The 16,041-nt window shown below is 35.5% G+C and overlaps 1 protein-coding gene across 1 annotated transcript; it reads left to right on the plus strand.

The window, feature by feature from the left end:
- Nucleotides 1-542: 542 nt before the first annotated feature.
- LOC134846513 (neuronal acetylcholine receptor subunit alpha-2-like) lies at nucleotides 543-8,594 on the plus strand. Its single transcript, XM_063863895.1, has 7 exons — nucleotides 543-825; nucleotides 2,640-2,783; nucleotides 3,475-3,678; nucleotides 6,616-6,780; nucleotides 7,056-7,307; nucleotides 7,551-7,822; nucleotides 8,128-8,594. The coding sequence occupies exons 1-7, from the start codon at nucleotides 624-626 to the stop codon at nucleotides 8,347-8,349; spliced, it is 1,461 nt and encodes a 486-aa protein (XP_063719965.1). The 5' UTR covers nucleotides 543-623; the 3' UTR covers nucleotides 8,350-8,594.
- The last annotated feature ends 7,447 nt before the right edge of the window (nucleotides 8,595-16,041 follow it).

Below are 16,041 nucleotides of genomic sequence, written 5' to 3' on the forward strand. Positions count from 1 at the left end.
AAGGTCCTTTGTTATGGCTTTTGGTTTCGAACCGCGCAGGTTGACTGCGATTCAGCTCTTTCAGCTCTACCTTTATCGGTTCAAAAACCTTTTCAGTCCACTCTGCTCGTCCGATTTCCAGTTTATTAATTAATCAGGCAAATTTGGCTCAAATATTGGATGTGTCGGAGCTGACTGGTATCCTATTTATTCAGTTGTCCCACCTGCAAAAAGTCGGCAAAGATTCGAAAAAAATTCTTTTATTTTCTTTTCACCTGTTGTTTGTTCAATTTCTGTATGAAAAATGCATTGTATTTTGATGACTGACCAATCATGTTCAAGTAGATATTCGTGATTGTTTTTCAATTATGTCACGTCACTAGGAAGCAAGGAAGCAGTTTATTCGAATTCTTTTTAACTTTTATAGAATAAAAGATTTGTTTCATTTCTCTGCTTTGTGCAAATAAGGGACTAAATTTGAAAGCATACCTTAATTATTCCGGATTTTTGTGGCTTTTAAAAGACTTAATTAATCGAAAAAATTTTTCAAAAAAAAATTAATATTCCTTCGAAAACTTTTCATAGTTTGGCCTGTCTTGATCTACTTTGACTTTGTTTTGTTGAAGAACAGCAACACAAACAAAATGCAAACGTCCCTCAGTGTATTATCAACTACAATTATTTGGGCAGCAATTTTCAAGTGTTCAGCAAGTGAGGGCACCAATGGGGTCGAGGAAGAAACGAGGTTGCTTGAGCGACTCAAGAGCTCCCTTCCGAAACACCGGCCGCCAAAAGACATGCGTAATGACTCAGTTCACATCTTCGTCGACTTGTACAGCATCTCAGGTCAGCTGCTTTTTGGTTCCGCCCATTGAACATGGGGAGGAAGTTTGTATTCAATGCGTTTTATTTTTTTTTGATTTCCACGCAAAATCAGGTACCACATATATTCCTCGGACTGAGTCAACGAATGTATCATAGTACTGCTCTTTTAGTCGTAATTCTAACGATATCAAGAAGGTTAAAAAAATTATCTCAGTGTCAAGAGAAACCCGTTTAATTTTTTAAATTTTGGTCTAATTTCAAGCGAATAAGGTGAGCGAGCATGCTTACAATAGCTTATTTATGCTTAATTTAAGCCAAAAAACTTAATTTTACTCGAGTAAAATTAGTTTTTGGAACTTTTTTGGGCCATTTTGGGACAAATTATAGTACGAGGTAAACCGTTATCGGATTTGATTTGCTTATTGTTTATTTCTATGCCAATTTCTATTGCGACATTCCAAAAGGCATAAGCTATATCCGTTCCGTTAAAGTAAATCCGTTTTGTATTCTGGTGTTTTTTAAGTTACTCATTTTTTGTTTTCGGCACAAAGTCAAGTATCACAAATAATCATCACAATGGGTCGAGTGATACATAATATTGAAGCCCCTCCAGTCGCGATTTGAAATATCCAATGAAAGTTTCAAAAAATTGTCCCAGTATCGAGAAGAGCAGGCTCAAAATTTTTATTTCTGATTAAATCCGAGCGAACAAAGCAATTATCGTTTGTTTTAGTAGCTTTTGGCTTACGATAGCTAATAAATGCTTCATTTAAGCCGTAAAAACTTAGTTTCAATCGAGTAAATTTAATTTTCGAATATTTATAGGCCATTTTGGGAAACAAAAATTCAAAATTAAAAAAATTTCTGCAAAAAAATTTGAAAAAATTTGCAATGTTTTTTGATTTTTTTTCTGTTTTTTTTTAAAATTGTTTTTCTAGTCATTTTTCTAGTAAAGCTGTTTTCCAATTTACCATTTTTACTTTGTCAAATATGTCTAAATTCTAGTTTCTTGTTCATTCCTTTGATCAAACCACGCAGAAAAAACTTTTTAAATGTTTTTTTTTCTAAAGCTATAATCGGAACATTTTGTGCCAATTGCTCAGTAACCGGCTATACTTAATTTATTTGATGTTGTTGATGAGATGTGTTTCAATGTGGGAAGCACCTGACTCGTCAGTCTTCTTTTTTTCATCCATCCAATAACTTAGATTGGCGAGGGTGAGAGCAGGGTGTATATCCCTGAATACGCCGATCCTTTCAAATCTAACAGCCCGAATTTGGACTAACAAATGAACAAATAATGACTCCTGAAAATACGCGATGAACAAAAAGTGAATGATTCGTTAAATGTCTTGTTTTAATATGATGTCAAATGATTCTGCTTGGTGGCATCCCTCATGATAGAGGGGATCGAATGAAGGAAACAAATTTTAGGTTACTTTCAGTCAATCAGAATTGAGAACTAAGAAGTCTCAAAGAAATCTCAAAAATCTCAAAGTAAGAAAATAAATCTAGGTCATTCATATTAATAATGACCGATTGCAGAAAAAGGCAGACATATGAACTTTCAAATATTGTCAGATCTAGGACGCATTGAAACAAAATTAAAGATAGTTTTTTTTAAAAAATTGCTAACAAAAGCCAAAAAATTATTCGATATCTGGACGAATTGTATTACAAAAACACTTTGTACTTTTAAAATTCATCTTCCGCTTATTTTTTCGATTTCAAGCAAAAACTGCTTAGCGAATATGAATGTCTAACATTTCTGATTGGTTGAAATTATCCATCATTTGGTCTCTCCATCATGAGAATACCCCCCAATTCTGTTTCAGACGTGAACGAGAAAGATGGCTACTTGTACAGTAAAATGTGGCTGTGGTATTACTATTACACTGATTCGGCCAAGTGGAACAGCAGTGAGATGAGCATATCTACCATTCAGGTCCCGCCATACACTTTTTGGCATGCAGACATCAGTGAGCATTACTTTTTTGTGTTATAAGACCCAAAAGGATCTTTGTGTTTGTTTGGAAATTGGATAAAATGATCTAATCTGGTTGTTTGAAATTAATTCTAGCGAAATCTGGATTATGATTGAAAATGGAAGCTCAATAAACAATTTGGTAATTATGAGCCGTAAAACATAAAGCACACCTATTGTGGAACTTTTTGGAAAATGTTGATAAAAAAACTGCGCTTTTTCGGCGTGCGCTCCACCTCAAAATTTGTTTATATTGGCGCCAAAGGCGCCTTTAGAAAAATTTAGGGTCAGTCAGCCACAAACTGATATCTAAAATTACTGCAAAAGGAAGACCCTTTGGGTCGGCAGAGGATCGAATCTCGGAGGGGAAGAGTCGACCGCCCCCTCCCCTCCCCGAAAATCTGATACTGAGGCTTAGCATTGAGCAAGGAATACTAATTGTGCTGGAAGATACGAAGTTGGCACGAACTAAAAATGCAATGAACGCTATATGAGTTTTCTAGTAGTGAATCAAATTTGTAATTAACTTGCTTGTTTAAATGATGTTTAAAAATAGGAAGGATCAAATTATGCTAAGTACGAACAGTATTGGTGTCTGATCTTCGATCTTTCTGGGCATTTGCGATGGATATTGATTGATGTGTAAGTATGGATGTTTACTATGAGAAGTCGTGTTTGCTCTGCAGTTGCCCTGGACGCCATAGACGCCCTGCCTGTTGTGTTCGACCGTCAAGTGGTGTTCGGGTGGAATGGGATGGTCATCTTCTACTCCACTCTGGTGTCAATTAAGTTCGCCTGTGCTTTTGACGTGTCCCACTTCCCCACCGACAGTCACAAATGCAGACTCCGATTCGGACAGTGGACATCCAGCAAATTCCACTACAGAATAAGTCAGTTCACTCATCCTACGACCCAAAGATCCCCCTTTGGTACTTTAGTATACAACATCCAGTTTTCCCGATACGTCCCGATATATCCTACTTTTGACGGGGAGCGCGCACCGAAAAAACACAATTTTTTATAGTCAAAGTTTTCCAAAAAGTGCCCAAAACGGCATTTTTGGCTTGTTGTTGTTTTTCCAAACTTTGCTGCGGAGCAAATAAATTATGACAAGTCGCCAAGCTCTTCAATCAATCTACTCATATGTAATTTTTACATGACGCAAAAGTTTTTTGCAATGTTTTTTTTTTGTTATAAATTTTTTCGTGCATAATTTCATCGCGTAACTTGAGTGCCCATAGATTAATAACAAGCATTGAAATGAAGTCAGCGATTCTTGACATTTCAAAAACCAAAAGTCTTAACTCCAGAACTTTACTTCGTCATCTCTGATCTTTATATGCCACCTTGAGACATGCACCTACTTACTTTTTTAGTGTGATGGCGAGGGTCTCAAAATATTTGAAGCAGACAAATGTTTTAGTTTAGCTCCGATACCATTTTAGTCCTATGTCATCTATCCTCTTTCTGCTCACCTGAAAGCTTCTTCGCGGGTTAATGACTTAAGCTGATATGAACTATGGCTGAATTTCAGAGCTCATAACCATTCGCGACCGGGATTGAATTCAAAGATCCAATTTGAGGTCATGCGTTTTTTATGTTGTTTGCAATAGTGATTTCACATCAAGAACACCTCTGAAATATTTGGAATATCCTGTGTATTTTACGACTTCAAAGCAAGGTTTCTCGTTTTCCGATCTGACTAAGTTCTTCTGAATAGTTTCATCGAGCATGTGTTAAAATTTTAACCCTGTATCTAAATTTATGCAGAGAAAACAACAAAAACCTGGAGAAAACAAAGTTTCGTTAGTTTTCTCGTTGAAATCAACTGTTTACGTATTTTTTGTAGGCCAGTGTAACACTCATTCCTCGAGAACAATTATTATGATTAATACAGTGCTGATTTAAATTATCCGGACAAAACGAAGAAAACTTAAATTTTCAAACGCGTTTTTCTCAATTTGGGTTAAGATTGGACAAAAAATGAAAAGAGAAAAGGTTGCTTAGATTTTCACCAGAGTTAATATGGTGCAATTTTTTCTCCAAAATTCTCAATTAAAATTTTACCCTAAAAATGGGTCATTTTGGCCTTTTTCAATTAATCAAGAAGTACGTTGTAACTACTTTGTTAATTGATAAAAAATATATATCACAAGAAGCCTCTTACACAGCCCAACAAAGGTCTACAAGGGTCAAATCTCCAAAAACCGGTATAAGAGAAAATATTTTTGCTTGATAGTCAAGAAATGTATTTTTTACTATGTAAAACCCAAAATCTTTGCTCGAAAACAAATTTTCAACAATTAATGAAACTTTTACCCGTAAAGATTTTTGTTGGGCTGTGTAAGAGACTTCTTTTGAAAAAAATTTCTCATCATTTAACAAATTAGTTTCAGCGTAATTCTTGATTATTTTAAAAAAGCCAAAATGATCATTTTTATTGTAAAATTTTGGTTGAGAAATTCGGAGAAACAATTGCACTATATTAACTGGTGAATTCTAAGCAACCTTTTTTATTTTTTGTCCAATCTTTACCCAAATTGAGAAAAACGCATTTGAAAATTTAAGTTTTGCTCGTTTTGTCCGGATAATTTAAATCAGCATTGTATTAATCATAATATATGTTCTCGTGGAATGAGTGTTACACTGGTCTACAAAAAATACGTAAACAGTTGATTTCAACGAGAACACTAACGAAACTTTGTTTTCTCCAGGTTTTTGTTGTTTTCTCTGCATAAATTTAGATACAGGGTTAAAATTTTAACACATGCTCGATGAAACTATTCAGAAGAACTTAGTCAGATCAGAAAACGAGAAACCTGGCTTTGAAGTTGTAAAATACACAGGATATTCCAAGTAGTTCAGAGGTGTTCTTCATGTGAAAGCACTATTGCAAACAAATCATTTTTTCACTAATTCAGTCTGTCGCTTTTTTGTCAAACTGAGTCAGTCTGTCGCTCATCACTACCCCTTGAAAATCTTTTTGAGCAAATGAATTCGGATTTCTTAAGTTGTTTGCGCGAATGTTTTCACATCCAGAACACTTCTGAAGTAATATAGTATATACCGGCTATCAGGCGCGGATTTACAATTTTCTCTAAGGGGGGGGGGGGCGGATTTTCAAAAAATTGTCGAAAACTTTGACGACCTTTTTTTTAGGTCGACCAAATTGATTTTCCAAGCTCTCCTACAGCACTAAAAAGACGTCGTTTTGGCCAAATTTTTGCTCCGCAGGCAATTTTTTTTGAAAAAATATGTTAAAAAGCCGTTTTTGGGCACTTTTTGGAAAAATGTTGACAAAAAAATGGCGTTTTTTGGCGCGCGCTCCCCCTCAAAGTTAGTATATATTGGCGCCAGAGGCGCCTTTAGAAAAATTTTAGAGTCAGTCGGCCAAAAATGGATTTCTGAAAAAGTTCCGGAGGACCGCCCCCCCCTCAAATCCGCCCCTGCTGGCTATATTACGTCTTCAGAGCAAAGCAAATTTCTTGATTTCGATCTGGCTAAGTCTTCCTAAACAGTTTCATCATGTGCTAAATTTGCAACCCTATATCTTAATCAATTGCAGAGAAATTAGCAAAATTCGTTCATTTGCTGGTTGAATTCAAGTGTCGACTTATTTGCAGTAGCCCAGTATACGACGACAATTTATCTGACTTCATCATCTGAGAGCGTTCCTTCATTTTATCATATAGCTACCATTTGTCTATGATTTTTTATCACACTTAGTTTTATTTTCAAAAAAAACTTTGTAAGAGGGAAAATTTGCATTGTAAAAGTGGAAAAAAAATTTCTTTTAATTAAATTGCACTGTAGTAAATTTAATGTAGCGATGGACCCAATGATACCGACTGTGGCTGCGGATTTGAAGCACTACCAGGACAACGATGAGTGGGATCTGGTGAGGCCAGTACCCCTGCGCTTCGGAACCCACGACTGGAGAGGCCAGGCATACATGGACCACTTGGAGATTGTCATACAACTGCAGCGCAGAGGTAAGATGAGAGGCCCGAGATGATGAAGGGGGAGTGGGATTTCCATCAGGCAGTGGGTCCTTTTTGGCCCCCTGTAGGTTTATTTTATATTAATGAAGAACACATTTCGCTAGATAAATTTCTTCCTATTCAAATCATCTCAATTCGGCATGATACAAAATGCTTTGTTCTCGAAACGCCAGCGGTAAAAAATGTATTTAGTTGAGAAACAATAGTAAAGAGAATAGAATCTTGGTTTAAAAAACTGTTGTGCATTTGTCAAAGGATTATTGCAGGTCTCTTCTACAACATCGTATTCATGCTTCCCAACATTCTACTCTACATGCTGTCAACCCTAGTCTTCGTCATCCCAGTCGAGTCGGGAGAGAAGGTCGGATTCTCCATGACTATCCTCCTCGCCGCAGTCGTCTCCTTCGGAGCCATATCCGAGATGCTCCCAGCCAGTTCCCTCAACTTCCCAGTCATAGCTTATTTCCTGGCTCTAGTTGTGTCCCACATGGCTCTGGATACATTTCTCACTACCATAGGTAGAATAGTTTTAATTTTTTTTGTCTTTTATTTAATTGAAGTGAAAAAAAAATTATTATTTTTTGTTTTTGTTATTTATTTTTTCTTTTTTCTTTTGCAAAGATAACTCTCGTCTGGAAAAGCCCATAATAATCATCCGAGAACAAATTTTTTTCATTATACAAAAACAATTGATTTTCTTAAAACGAAAAGTGTTTTTTTCTTTGCAAATTTTTAAATCTTCCAAGATTTGAATGCTTTAGTGATTAATGTGCATTTCATGGACGACCGCTTCAAAATGCGAACTAGTCTGCGAAAAATTATTTCCGGCAACGTTCCGATCTTTTTCGGTCTCAAGCCATGTCCCATCGAGAAGGCGTTACCGAGAAAACGGGAGCGGGACGAACGGAACCAGCTGATGGAACAACTGGAAAAAGGACACAATCAGGAGAATGTTAAAAAAGATGACGGAGATGACGACGGGAAGAACCAAAAATGGGCCTCAGTCGCAAATAGGCTCGGAAAGGCGTCCCAGGCAAGAAGTGTTATAGCTCTGTGGAAATGTTTTGGGATAAAATTCGTCACAAATAAAACTTGATAGCCTGTCAAAAAACGTATTATGTGGGGATGAGTTATAACGAGATCTCTAAATTATCAAGCAATCCAAGCACGGCCAAACTTCATTGAAAATAAATGAGTAGATTACAGAATTGTCATTGATTTTATGAATTATAGGAAAAACAACAAAAAGATCACTATCAAATGCCGTTATACAAATATTCATTTTTTGATATTCCGCTTTCGATCGATTTGCAAAAAAAAACAGATTAGTTATTCCAGGTAGCACTGGAAACAGCTGCTGGAACGAATAAGCGCAAGAGTTTCTTGCTGACCCAGACGAATCAATTTCTGAAGGCGGTGGACCAGGTGAGAGTGCTGGAGAGCGATGACAACATGGACTTCCTCTGGCAGTATCTGGCCAAACTCATAGACCGAGTCTTCCTCTATCTTCACATTATAATCGCAATCACTGTCATGATTGGATTCTTTGGAGCGACTTGAAGCTACATATGTGAAACACAGCTTGGAAACAATCGGGAAAAACCTTCCGACAAGTTGATAGACTTCTTTTTTATGCGACTAGCCGCTGTATGTGAGCTGAGAGCAGTTTGATGTAAACTAAGGAAAATAGCTACTTATGTAATTTATAAGAAATCACTAATAGCAATATTTGAAGACCATTTTTAGGACCCTTTATTAAAGACTCGATATAACTAAAAAAAACTCTTCATTTTTTTCACTTGCAGTACAAGTGTGTTGTAACCGGGAACTAGACTGTTTTCCAGAAAACATTTTTTTTTTACAAATCGGTCAGAAAAAGAGTACGATTTAATCGAAAAAACCAACTATCGCTCTATTCAGTTGACCTTTTGATGAAATGATATAGAGCTTGCTTGAGGCTTCAAAGATACCGAGGTCGATTCCAACCGGAATTGATTCTAGCGTGTACTTTTACTAACTGGAATTATTTGCCTTGTATTAATCAAGTTTTCGGACTATCGTGTGCCTGCTTTTTTGTCGGCTTAATGACCGCAACAGGTACTTCTTCAGTAGTTTTCCATGATTTTGAACGCCATTGCTTAATATTTTTAATGATGCAAGTAATTGGATTGCAAAATTTCTTTGTTGCAGAATTTGGTTGCAGAAATTTCTTTGATGCAGAAACTTGTTGCAGAAATTTGAAAGTTCCAGAAATTTTTGTAACGAATCTTTTTTTAATAAGTTATTTTTTGGTAAGGTTGTGATAATTGGTGACTAGATTTATTTTTCAGGCTAAATTTTTTCCTCATTGGATTTGCACATGAAAAACTATTATGTGCCCTCAAATTGCTTTCGAATTGAAATGGTCTCATAGCATTTTTCAGAAGTTTTGTATAAAAGATTTTGGAATTATAGCCAGACTGTGCACTAGGCGCACAATTTAGTGTTTGCCCGCATCCAGTTTCAAGCGTTAATAATCGATTATAATATGATTTTAGTACCAGTCTACAAAAATTGAGAAAAAATTAATTTTAATCAATTAATAATCGATTATAATCTCTCGTTTTGAAATCAAATAAAATCAAGTATAATACATTATAATCAATTATAATCGATTGTTTTTATCCGAAATTCTATTCGATTGTTTTACTGAAAAGATCCATTTTCATCGAATATAATTGTTTATAATCCTTTTAGTTTGCCTATTTTATCTTCGACCTTGCATAATAATTGCTTATATTTTATGCTTTTCGTAGACGTGGGTTTATTCAAGTTTGTAACGTTTTTTTTATTTCTTTTTGAATATAGTTGTTTCATGATGATCATTGTAAGTTTCTTTGACCACCAAAAAATCAGCATATTGCTTTGGTTTCATGACTTGTATTGAAAAGTTATAATTTACATATCGCGGGATTCTTTCAACTAATATGAAGGGATCTCTATCAAACTTTTGTTTTGCAGCAAAACTTTGTGTTCAGATGAACCAAAGAGTGACAAGATATCTCACTCTTAGGAGATTTTCGACAGAAAATATTTTTTTATAATCTATTATAATAGACTATAATAGATTATAAGAGATTATAAGAGATTTTCGGAAAAAGTGTAATCAATTATATGTCTATATTTTTAATAACGTCACAAAAAGTGTTACGATTATAACGGATTATGAATCGTTTAAAATATCTAATTTTGGCGCTTATAATTAATTAAACTTTTGATAAACGTACAATTTTAATTGTAATATAATCGATTAATTTCTCTTTTTACTGAGTGCGGGTAGGTCTGTGGAATTCGAAGAGAAGTCTTGAAACTTGTTAAAAACTTTGTCGGAACTACCAAAGAAAACTAAAAAACAAAAAAACACAAAGAGAGCGTCCTTGTAGCTGATACCGCTTACAATTCACGAAATACACATTTGGACTCGTAATGGTTTTTTGGGCTGAAAGAAATGCTCTTTCTGCTCTCAACTTTTTTAGTTGTTTTTTATTTGATAAATAAATTAAGTTTACAGAATTGAAGCATTTTGAAACTTTTAAAAACTCGTTTAATACTACAAAACAATCAGTTCATTACGATAGGTACTGTTGTGTGCGCCTAGTAGTATACAGTGCTAATTTAAAATATCCGGAAAAAAAAAATTAAAATTACGACGCATTTTTCTCATTCTATATGACAAAGGATGAGGACCAAATTTGCTCAAAATTTTAACATAAATATAATGGTGCGATTTCCTTAGCAAAATTCGAGCTCAAAAAATTACCCCAAAAACGATTAATTTTGGTTTTGATTAGTCAATCAAAAATTACTTGTATCTGATTTGTTTTTTAATCTACAATATCACTGCAAGCCTCGATGTAGGCCCCCAAATTAAAAAAGGATGTAACCTCCTAAAGTGGACGCAAAAGGTTTATAAATGTTTTGATTAGAAAAATTGGTGTTTTTTGGATACGAAAATAAATATGTTCATAAAAAGCTGAGAAAATTATTCCCTTCTTAAATTTTGTTGGGCTACATAAGAGGTTGGCCTACATTGCAGTGGTATAATTTTGTCAATAAGTTAGGTGTAATTTTTGATTATCTAAACAAAACCAAAAGTTATCGTTTTTGTGGTACATTTTTGCGCTCGAATTTTGCAAAAAAAAATTTCTGCTTAAGTTTCTGTTAATTTTTTGAGCAAGATTGGTCCTCATCACTTTTCGTCTAAAATCAACACATTTCGAGAAAAACGCGTTTTTTAATTCAACTTTTATTTATTTTGTTCCGATAATTTAAATCAGCACTGTATTCTATTGGACCAAATATAGAATCATAAAGATCAAATGACTTAACAGTTTTTTCACCGTTCTATTTTTTTTTGCCTGAGATTGAAAATTTCGAAAGTTTTGTTTTTTTTTTGTTTTTTTTAGGTCGATCAAAATGTTTCTCCGAGCTCTCCCAAAGCAATAAAAAAAATTGACCTGTTTTGGTCAATTTTTTTTTGCGCCGCAAGCAAATTATCTACAAGGCCTCCGGCCCCTCCTCCTTAATCCACTACTGATTGATACAAAAATAACTCATCAACGATTAAATTTGAGTTCTGAAAAAATTAACATCTCCATTTTGATTTTAAGGATAAATTATTACCAATAATACTGAAGGATCATTTGTAAGGCTAAGAAACGTTATTTGCTTTGATCCAACAAGAGACAAGTTTAAATAAACGCTGTCAGTAATGTCAAATTCCGCCCTGTTTCTCAAATTATTGCAGAGAGAAGGATGAGATGTCAACGAAGTTGTTTCATTTAATCGCTGATTAACAAAAGCCCGATTGGCCATTGGCCGTGAATTTTTCAAATAAAACGTAATTGCAGCTTGCATCAATTTAAGTTTAAATATTTTGAGCACAGATTGCAGATTGGTTCACATTATAGACATTGGACAAATAAAAACACGGAGTGCGCTTTCATTTGCTGGTCGGATAAACTAAAATTTTAACAAAAAACCAACATATCTTTCAATTTTGAGCTGATTTTCAAAAATGGCTGCAAGAAGTAGTCGAGTACTAGGCAAGAAACTAAAGGAAAGCTTGTGTGTCTAATTTGGAAATTTAAACTCACTTTCTACATAATTCCACGGTGATTCTGCTAAACCTGTGCCTTTCACATCGTTGGGGAGAGTGTTAGTCAGCATTCAATGTAATGGCTCGGACGCAAAATTATATTAAAACTTATTTTTTTAACCATATTTTGGCGGTAAAGTCTCACAACAGCATGCACCAAATACTACAAAGCATTCAATTCATTTTGATAGGTAGTGTAGTGTGCGTTTAGTAGCATAGATCTTTATTGAGCTAAATGTACAGTCATAAAGATGAAAAAAAAATTACGAAATCTGAAAAAAAATCATGAAAAATTTTTAATCGGTTATGCAATCAAATAATTTGTTACGAAAACTCATCACCAATCTGAGACTTTTTGTCACCTTTTCGTGAACTGATGCAAAAAATTAGAGACATCAACTGTCAGAAACCCAGTTTTCGGGAAAATGCAAAAAAAATGACTAATCGTTATTTTAATATTAAACTAAAAATTAAATTCAATTGCGATGCCTCACATGGAAGCTTGGGACCATCCCTTGAACAGGACCATAGGGTCAACTGGCAGACAGCATACTTCGCCAGTAGATTTGCTAACGTGGTAGAATCAACAAATTGGAGCTACTAGTTTTAAATGGGCTTTGGATCGATTCAAATTTTTGTCTCCTGGATCAACACTTATCTGTTTTAACGGACAATTAAAGCACATAAAGGCTGATTGATACACATGTTGGCAAATTTAATGTGTCAAAATAGCATCCGCGCAATAATCCTGAAAACTCTAATTTTTTGGACAAGATATGTACTCTGCTTAGAACGATGAAATTTGCATTAGCGGCTCTAAGAAATAGAAAATGTTTTCTATCCTCCTGACCTCAAGTCTTTAGAATAAAATTATGTTTTTGCTAATAAAACAGATTTATTCTTTAAAAAAAACAAAAAGAAATTGACGAGGGAGAAGAGACGATTTGTTACAACTCCACCTCGGAAGTTATGATAATCTCTAGCTGGACAATCTACATGTCTCAGAGGTTTGCCTGTAACTTGATGGGAGATTTTTAATCCCGGCTGGCCTACTTGCATGAAAATCAAGAGTCGAACAAGACAGTACATTTGTTGGCCAAAAGTTTTTGCTTAAAAGCATATATCGTAAAAGCAGGTGGAAACTTGAAGCAACCTGCTAAAACAGCAGGCCTAGGAAAGCTGAATACGGTCGTACGACCAAATCAAACAAGGCTGCTCGTATCAGGGCGAAGCCCTGAATGTTCCGACTGCCTTTTAAGGTCTATGGAGCAGCAAGAACATGAAAAATTTAAATAGCAAGAACATGAAAAAATTAATTGTAATAAAATAAAGTTAAAATAAAAAAAAACTTGAGATTCTTTTTGTGAAAAACATCCCCCCACACGCCATATTAAGTACGAAGTGATAGATTTTGCTCCTATTAACAAATCAAATCAAAAATGACATATAATCTTCCTTAAATCAATTTGGAACGATTTCTAATACGGATTAAATCTCGCTATTCGCGCGTTATTTGTCCCAATTTGGCCAAAATGGCAACCTTTAAACCACCATAACTTTACGAAAAATGATCACAGGTGAAATATATTTCCAAATTCAAGCTCAGAACAACAATAGTTTTTGAATGATATAAAAAATTCCGTCAAAAAAGGCTAGTTAAGAAGTCGAAATTTGATAAAGAAAAAAAAACCCACCACGAGCGCAAATATTCCGTTACTTTCGTTACGAAAGTCGGAACAAAAAAGAAACTAGGTTTGCTGGCTCACTCTTTTCAGCTTAGATTTTCTAGAAATGCGTCAGCTCAGATAACCTCTAGTACATTGGCTAGATCTGTAATTACTTTTTCAGAACTATCACGCTAAACCATATCGAGCTAAGCGGCATTGCAAGATAAAACAAATGAGACGAAGTGTCAGGGTCTGATTTGAAAGAAGTGGAAGAATTCGACGAAAAAAAAATTCGTGGAAAAACAGCAGAACCTTTGAAGAAAAAGATACGTGGTAATGGCAAATGAAAAACTTAAACCTTGGTTTGAATTAACTCTTATGAAAATACGGAAATAGCTGAGAACCGAAACCTAACAATTTCCTAACTCTTCCCCTTTTGAAGCACACTTTGTGTCATCTGGTACGGATAGATAAACTGATCATCATTGCTATCTATTTGTTTGATTAACATATTTATATATTTTTTGGTCAGTTGACCTTGATAGGGCTGCATGCCGACCTAAGATCATAAGCAAGAGCTCAGACGATAAATTATCTTTCTGAAAGACAGCTGCTTTATCTGACTCGCATCAAGATAATGTTTATCCATCCGATCGGATTCAATATACTCACGCCCATACTTAGAGGTATGACAGGGCGCAGTCAGCAGGATTTTCAAAAAACCCGCTGAATTTTAACCCATTTTGGGAGAAAACCTCAGCTGAGCCATGTCTGGAATGGTCGAAGTGGGCAGCAATATTTGAAATGGCAGTACTTGCCAAAGACGGAATTGAAGTAGAAAATTTATAAAGAAACAAACCACCGCTCGTCGAGCCCACAGAACCTATATACGAAGTCGAGATAACTGGAGAAACAGAAGCTCAAAAGAAAAACCGGGAGTTTCGCAACCAGGAAAAAAGAGTCGGTTGGGAAAACCATGTGGTAAAAGCCCGAGGAAAAGGAGTCTTATGCAACTCTTTCCGATGGGACGAAGCAGACGCTAAAGTGAGAAGTTACAATTTTCTGTGCCTGCGAGCCGAGGGCCAGCATCAAGTTCAGCAAAAGCGTCCAGGACTATTTCTACTTACGGTAGCAACAAGAGAGCTAATTACGACACTAGAAGACATCTTCGTGACAACCAGAATTGTCGCGTTCGAGAGATACAACTTCATCTGCAGAAAACAAAAGAAAACGGAAAGCCTGGAACAATTTCACGCTGATCTGGTTGAGTTGGCCTCAAGAGCTGATTGTGGGGACCGAGAGGGCCTCAAGAGCTGATTGTGCGAGACATGTTCACTGCACAAATGAAAAACGAAAAGATAGCCGAAGAATTACTCGCACAAACGAGAAGCCCACAAGATAAGTATGAGTATGCGATACGCAGGGAAAAAGGAATCGAACATAGTCGCACAATGAAAACAAATCCGTTTGGAAATCAAGTAACGAAAACAAATTAGGAACCGGTATATTAAATTGATACACCGGGACGAAGTAGTTTTGCGAATAGTCAGGTATCTCAAAGAGGCCGTGGAAACTTTCGACGTCGTGTATATCCTCGAGAACAACAAAATACAAGAGGTCAGTCGCTACAACAAAGAAATCCATATCTCAACACTCAAAAACAATGCTACAAATGTGGTAACCAATTTGGACAAAACCACTTACAATCATGTCCCGCAAAGGATAAAATCTGTTCTAAATGCGCCAAACGAGGCCATTTTGCCAAAGTGTGTCGCTCAGGAAATGTTAATTATGTGGCAGATCGCAACAACGAAGAGGAACAAGAAGAAACCGAATCCTAGAGTCAGGGAACAGAACTCGATCCATCGCTTTTGCCAATTTTACATCGATAGTTTTTCAGTGACGGCAATATCGGAAACATTTGAAATAAAAAAACACAACAAGCCTGTCCGAGGATGATTCAAATGGGCATATAATTAAATTGAAGACAAAAAATTTATTTGTAATCGCTGATTGCGGGAGCCCAATGTCGTTAATTAACCAAAAAACAGCCCGGTGTTTACAAGATAATGACAAATCCGCAGGGAGATACAACTTGGAACTTAGCATGTTACAATGGTGAAACAATTATTCCGAAGGGAAGATTAATTGTGACAATTGAATCAGGAGGATGGAAAACAAGAGCTGCCCCATTCATCATTGTCGATAACAGAAAGCAAACATCATAGGCAGAAACATTTTACCACAAATTGGAGTAAAACTAGTACAAGAAAAACAAAAACAAGGGAACGTACTGAATATACGCAAACAAGAAGAATCAAACTCTGAAATCAAACAATGGGTAAAAGATAACTATCCACAACTATGCATTCGTGTTGGAAAGTCAAAAAACCATGCAATGCGAACACAATTCATTAAAGATTTTTATCCCGGTACAGCAGAAAGGAC

This window comes from Symsagittifera roscoffensis, chromosome 5, assembly GCF_963678635.1.
Source record: "Symsagittifera roscoffensis chromosome 5, txSymRosc1.1, whole genome shotgun sequence".
In the NCBI taxonomy this organism is placed as follows: Eukaryota; Metazoa; Xenacoelomorpha; order Acoela; family Convolutidae; genus Symsagittifera; species Symsagittifera roscoffensis.